The sequence below is a fragment of the Leopardus geoffroyi genome, chromosome A2 (assembly GCF_018350155.1).
Source record: "Leopardus geoffroyi isolate Oge1 chromosome A2, O.geoffroyi_Oge1_pat1.0, whole genome shotgun sequence".
Lineage (NCBI taxonomy): Eukaryota > Metazoa > Chordata > Mammalia > Carnivora > Felidae > Leopardus > Leopardus geoffroyi.
This window is the reverse complement of record NC_059331.1, coordinates 133,218,727-133,226,226: the sequence shown is the minus strand read 5'-3', so window position 1 is coordinate 133,226,226 and position 7,500 is coordinate 133,218,727. Positions and strand designations below refer to the sequence as shown.

The 7,500-nt window shown below is 32.5% G+C and overlaps 1 protein-coding gene across 1 annotated transcript in view; it reads right to left on the bottom strand.

Annotated features, from left to right (window-relative positions):
• The window catches only part of FOXP2 (forkhead box P2), a 566,087-nt gene that overhangs the window by 262,375 nt on the left and 296,212 nt on the right, over positions 1-7,500 (bottom strand). The window contains exon 4 of the mRNA XM_045495376.1: positions 1,558-1,735. Coding sequence (XP_045351332.1) covers positions 1,558-1,725 — 168 coding nt within the window. The 5' untranslated portion in view covers positions 1,726-1,735. The remainder of the gene's footprint in view (positions 1-1,557; positions 1,736-7,500) is intronic.

Genomic DNA, 7,500 nt, shown 5'->3' with positions numbered 1-7,500 from the left:
TCTAATCAGAGCTTTGAAGAAAAAGAAAGTTATTTCTTTGTATCTCCCTTCAGAACAGTATTGTGTATTAGTACTAAACTGCAATGTTCATTTTCTGTTGTTGATTTCACATGTTTTTATAAATGCATTCTACTATATTCTCACATAAAATAGAATCTGGCTATAAATTCTTAGGACTCTTAGTTAGGGGAGTCAGTAGGAATTTGATAGCACTCCAGTGGTATGTTTCCTGTAAATACATGAAAGGGAGAAAAGGGCTGTCCTGAAAACTGCATTTATTTAAGGTAATTTGTAAAACAGGCTAAACCTGGGGCTTTGGTAGACATTGAATTCCTATGATAGTTAAAAAATATTTTAAAACGAAATAAAAATTATCTTCCTAATGATTACTGTCTGTGAAAAGAGACAATTCCAAAATAATAGGGAACCTATTCAAAGTGTTATGTCTAGCTCTCTTAAAAGATTACTCTCAAAAACAATGCCTAAAGGTTAAGACATTATTCAGCACATATACTCCAGGATAACTTGTGAAATACTGGTATTATTTAAAATAATGATTCTATTAAATTTTACTCTATTGTGGGCATTTGCTTTAACTTTTTTTTTTTTTTTTACATTTAGTCTGAATGCAATCCAGAATTTTAAAGAAATAACCCTTATTTTAAATCAAATAAAATATAATCTTATTGTCAAACAGGTGTATTCATTTTGGCCTAATATAAGTATATGCTTTGAAAGCTTTCTGTTCTCTGTCACTATTTCCGCAGAGTTGAATCAGTGAAGAATGGAGTGGCTATTCTTTGGCTGAAAAGAATATTTCATTGACAAACAAAATTGGGAAAAATGAATCTATTATCTAAGAAGAATAACAGACTACTTAAAAATGTGCCTTTACTGGGCAGTTGTTTACTTTTCCAGATTTAAAGAGAACTGCGTTTTATGAGCCACTAGCAGAAAATAAAAAAGTGCTCTTCAATGTTATCGAAAGATGTGTATTCAAAATATCTTGGAATGAGTTTTCCAGAAAAGCAACATAGATGTTCAGAGTGTTTACACGGTTCACAATCTCTCAGCCAATTTCTACTAATTAATAGCTAATATTTGCAGCTATCACAGGCAAGCATCTGTGTTATGAAAAGTCCTTGTGGTCCTTTTCACCTTAGCTTAGACTTGGAAGAAATTCATTGTAGAAGCAAGTATCAAGTAATGTGGCCCTCTGGTGGAAAACGAAGTACCACGTTCTGCAGTGCAATATTAGCCAGTAAACCAGAAGCTATAAGATATTTGTTACAAAGCTTTACAGAACCTTCCCAAAATCACCCCCTGCGAACTTAATTAATAGTTTGACACCTGAAGGGCATTCTGGTGCTGGTATGACGTAACTAATATGAAAATCCTATCTTTCCTGACACTTCAGTCATGTTCCAAATCGTAAGAAATTCTCAGCATCCTTTAGCTTAACACAACATGCTCAATTTGCTAGGAATACATTTTTCACATTCAAGAACATTCAAGGCTTATTTGTTTCAAGGAATCCCGGAAGAAAACAAAACTTACCTGCTGTTGTTGCAGATGCAGCAGTTCTACTGTGCTTACTTCAGAGCTGGTGTCCCCACTTGATCTTCCATCTCTGCTGCCAGCATCTAATTGGCTGCTTAGAGTGCTCATTCCATTTTGATTCATTGAACTGTTGCTTATTGTCTCTGTCGCAGATTCCTGCATCATGACTTAATACCTAAAAGTGATTAAGAAGTATCAATTAACGCACGTTACACCTTCACACTTCCATTATCAAGATGTCCCTCTCTGCCAATTACAGAGACAGCATCTTTAGGAAAAAAAAAAAAAAAAAAACGCCTTGAATAGTCATTTACCAAGAAAAGCAATACAAATTCAGCTTTCATCCAGATACTAATCACTGAAATTATGGTTTCTATAAGCAGTTTTTGTGTGGCTACATTTAACAGCCAAAGTAACATACCATGCATATAGCATGGTCAGTAGCATTTATGAACAACCACATTTTAAAGTCTACCTATAAAACCAGTTTAAATGAAGGCACGATTGCACACTCTGTTCTATGTTTCCTATTATCTACCTTTGACAACCATGGATGACTATACAGCCTTATTTTAAATATTCACTATCTTGATTCTGTCAGATTTTTACAGCACATCTTATGCAAGGCTGTTGTTTAATGATGCACAGCTAATCATACAAAATTAAAATTTTGTAAGGGTGTTACAAATCATATGGTATCAACCAATGATAAATAGTATAATGGGTTTCTTTTTTTTTTGTGACTAAATAAAATTTTGCCTTGGAGGCATTTTAAGAAAAAGCTCCTGCTGCAAACACGTCAGATATTGCCTATTTTTTTAATCAAACAGCTCATATTCATTTATTTTTCTGACATTTAAAACATTTAATACTGTCCTTCCTGGGAAGTAATTAAGCTTATGCATGAGCAGCAATCAAACTGTTCACTTGAAGATGACTTAAAACTCAATTTTAACATAGGCAAATAAATGAAAGTATATATAAAATTAATTTTCCAGGCATGTATTAGATATGAAAGCTGGAAATAAAATCTATCAAGAATATCACTAATGATTGTGCTAAAAACAGCATAAATTATGCATATTACCTTCTCTACAGTAATAAATGTTTTATCATTTTCACTGCATAAATATACTGTACTTTCAGGATAGCAATGAGATGTCCTGCCAAGATCAGTGGAAATCCTTGCAGTAAATAAAGAACCAATGTGCTCTTGCAAACCAGAATTTCACAGGACATCTTGAATCTGTGGTTTAGAAAGATTAGTTTTGGCTCTCAAAGATATCTGAATCCCATGCGATAACCTACTAGATGCACTTCTCTGTTTTACTTCTACGGACAGAATTTCAGAAACAACCTGGCTGTGCTGTGGCTTTAACAGTAATGCTAGACAGACAGGGGACTTAGCCTAAAGTAAAGAAGGACGTTAAACTTATCACTCAATCTAATTTTGTGTTGCCATGTGATTTCTCTATTTTAAACTTGGTCATATTTTAAGACTTCGGTCTGTTAAAAATTTTTAATGCTTTTATTACAGAGCAAATGTAGGCTTAATATCTTTTCATGTCATGGAGAAACCTTCTTCCCAGATCCTTACAAAATGTGATCATGGACACACACACATAGAGACACACACACACAGACACACACACACAGACACACAAATACCCATCCGAAGTTTCTTGCATCCTCATATTGTAATTATTAAAAATTAATGGTTATCATTTAACAGTTTTAACAGGTATTTTCATCAAAGCCTAAACCGTTATATTATATCTGTGACTCTAAAAAGTCAATTAAAGAAAGAAAGACCTGCTGATTTATAAAAGACCACCAGTAGTTGGGCTAGCAGAGCAAGTTCGGATAACAAAAACTACATATACGACTTAAAGCTGTTCTGATAAAAAAAGAAAAAAAGCAACGACAAAAATCCCAACATCACAAAGGAAGCAGTTGCCAAAACTATAGTAAACAACTTTTGAACCAAATGTGCTTATGAATAAATAGGTTTTGTTAAACATCTTATTGAACACTAACACAGGAAAATCATACAAATGAAAACTGATACACAGTGATGGATTTTATAAGGAAAAAAAACAAAGCTAATACTCTTTTCTGAGATTAGGCAGCTAATAAGTATTCAAATTAGGCATAAATTTTACATGCACAATGTTTAAAATATTCAGAGAAAAGGTCTGATTGCCTTTACTACTTATATGAAAATTATAATTTGGGTCCTCTCCAACTGTAGAAACTGATAGATATACCTTCTACATATTACATTTAAATTTTACTCTCGACAAGAGATATTGAATATATATGTATGTGTATGTTTTTACTTCATCCAAATTTATTTGAAATACTTATTATCTCTGGACGGAGTTTGCAACATACAGAACAAAAATTAACAAAAAAAAAAACCCTGTATTTTCAAATGTAGCAGACAAATGCAGTATTTAATATTAACCTTTGTGTAGTTAATGTCAGAATTGACATTAATTGAATGAATTAAAGAATTCTGCATATATTATTGTGTTATAATCAAAGCCATCAGATAATTAAGAGTAACCAACAAGCAGAGGCATAGGTCTAAATCTTTATTACAATGATAAAGACCTACATAACTTCCAATTTCTATTATCCAGAGGATTTTATCATACCTTGTGGAATTTTTGACTTTATAAAACCCAGAGTATCAACTGTGATTCACATTTTCAATTCAATCATCTAAGAGTTAGTAACATCACGCTTAAGAAAACAGTAACAGTGACAGTACTTTTTCCTCTACAAAACAAAAGCATCTGACCCAACATTAATACGCGAAAGGAAGGGCAACTGTGTTATCAGATGATTATAATGTATGTATCACCTAAAGAAGAGAGCTTGGCGTATGTCCACTATAAAGGAGGTGTATCTTCAAGGATAATGAAGATGCTTTCCAGGATTCACTAAGTTTCTCCTAGTGACATCTCTACACCTATTCTCTACAGGAGAAAATATGTCTGGTACAATGTGAGGTTGTGAGGTGCTATTTACCTTTTAAAGTATACTTTAAATAATTACAAATTCAGCATATTCTTTCAAAGTGGATGTGCTCATGATCCCAAACACATCAAACTAAATTATTCATTCTTCTCAATCCCACCACAAACATTTTACAAAAATCAGTGAAAATAAATTCCAGATCATTAAAGGGAAAGGTGAAATTGGGAGTTGCTGCCTTAATGTTTGTCTGAACCGTTAGTTAAACCTTTAAATCTTTCATCATACATAACTTTTCAGCCACATCAGAATATAACTCCTCAGATTTGCACTCAAAGGATACAGTTCTACTTTTCTCCCTTGCATTAAGTTTTCTTTTCTTTTCTTTTTCTTTCTCCCTTTTTTTAAGCAAGTCACCGTACAGATACTTATTCTCTACACCACTTCCCTTTTGAAACATTAAACTGACACTGGAACTGACTGCACAAGATTGCATTTTCTCTTCCTAAACAACTTGAATTGAAAGGTTACTTAGTGTAACAATATTTACTTGCAGAATTGTGTTGTTACCAAGGGTATAATGGATGGTGGCTATGCAGGTTTACGCAAGAATGAGTGAAGCATGAGGCATTAGCCATGTGTTTGACATGTTTCAAATTGCTATAATCCAGCATTAAACACACCCAGCAATTCATGCCATTTCTTGCAGCCATAATCTTGAATAAAGCGTGCACAACCACTTATTATATAAATTAGTATATGACTCCCTGTTATAGTCACAACAGTGCTTTTGTGTTTATTTTGCATCAAGATGTAGTCTTTTATTTGTACAAATAGCAGGATATAAAGACATAGCTCAATTAGACCTCCTTACTTTATGATAGGGTAGTACTGAATGCTAGATTTGTTGGTTTTATTTTTTCCTTTTAGAGCTATAGGTTCCATTGGTATAAAACTGTACCATGTGAGATAGACATTTGCCAGAGTGATGACAGAAACCTGCACATATCCTATTCTGTATTCACTACAATGTTCGAAAGTTTGATACTTGACCTGGGCCAGTACAGTTAACTGTGTTATCTCAACCACCACCAGGGACACTATTGGTCCTGTTGCTTACTCAACTTCTTTTCTCTCAGGTTCTTTTGCGCTCTCTCGCTCTCTCTCTCTCACCTTCCCTACCTCTTTCCCTTCCTTCTTCTCTTCCACCCGCTACCCCATGTGTGTGTATGTATAAACATGTATATGTATGTAGGCAGATAGACACATAGATATGGACAGACTGATCGATCAAACTATATATGTCAAAGATGATGATAAGGGAAAATAACCTTTAACCTGCCCCCACACTCCCTCATCCACATAAACGGACACTACATCTTATAATCTTGGTGCCTTAGTATTATTAAATCTCATTTTTTTTTGCCATCTGACCATTTAATTAAGCAAATGGATGGAAAAATGACTTCCTGAGAAATTAAGAATAAAAAACAGTGCATATAAAAAGCTTTAACTATTTCTGTGAACTTTTCTTAAAATTATTTATAGTGACATCAAAAGACATTTCATTTTCAGTATCTTCTAGTGTCTTAATTTATCATCCAAATATATACATTGAATCCAAAAGATTTTGAATATGACAAAGAAAAGCAAAGCATGAAATGAAAAAGTTATCATATATCATTAAATAGTTCTTAATCATTTTTAAATGATCAATATAAACTATTCTTAAATATTCCTATGCAAATTCATATAATAAAGTGTTAAATATGAGGAAAACCTATGCATGCAACATGAAATTATATACATTTACCTCAAAATATCAGCTAAATTCTGATTTTGAAAACTTGAATGGGAAACAAAACTTTTGAAAGAAACTAGCATTTAAATAATGGTAACTTCTGTGCTCTAGTGGAATTAATTCATCATGGACACCATGCACGGTGCATTTGAAATCTAGTACTGCTTTGCTAAAAGTCTTTAATGCTAAGATTGCCTAATAAATCAAAATGCCAAATATGAAGGACATAGTTGAATGTGTAAGAACAAAAATTGAACAAGCACAAGGATATTTTTAATTTTAAACAACTGGAACAGGATGTCTTTTAAAACATGATTTGAGAAAGGATATCTGTTCTGAGAGCTAGTCATATATCTTTATTATATAACAAGTGATATGATCATAAGTAAATGAAAATTAAGTTGTTTACAAATATGCTTGCCCCTGCTTTTCACTTGTTTAAACAAAATGCCTAAAATGCTATTCACAAATTAAGGCTACCTTCCTTGGGAAAAAAGCAATAATTTTAATAGTAAACATTCAAATTTTCATTCAAAAAAGGTTATGATGTCAAACATGTAATGTTCTAAGGACATTTCAACGTGGTAATTTTTTAAAATAATGGTCATGACTACCTTTAGCAAACAGAATGCTGTTAGGTCTTCAACAATGACAAACATCTGGGAAAAATAAGAGTAGACCAAATGACAATCTTATCTTTCATGTCAATCAGCTATTAATTAATTTAGCAACTCAGTATGTTATGTTTTACTCCAGGACTAAAATTGACCTCAGTTTTAAAATACAAGTAACAAAAGATAAAAATTTCATTATGGACATAATGGACATATGGACAAAATACTAAAATTAAGTATTTAGTCTCTAGCTATTTCGTTTAAATATAGTAGAACAGCAAAGGTGAAAGAGTGGTAGCTATACAGATGTATTTTACTGCAACATTATGAATCTGCATCTTATATGTCAATAATCCTCATTCACAAGTATGATTGGAAGGGAAAGGACAATACTGATGATTCTGGTGAACTAATTAGTTCCATCTCTATTTCAGAATTATATTTTTACATTAATATTTATATCTAAAGTCTTGTTTTAGTCTCATACATTTATATAATTTCCATACTTGACATCTATTTCTCAAACAGGTGAAAATGTATACC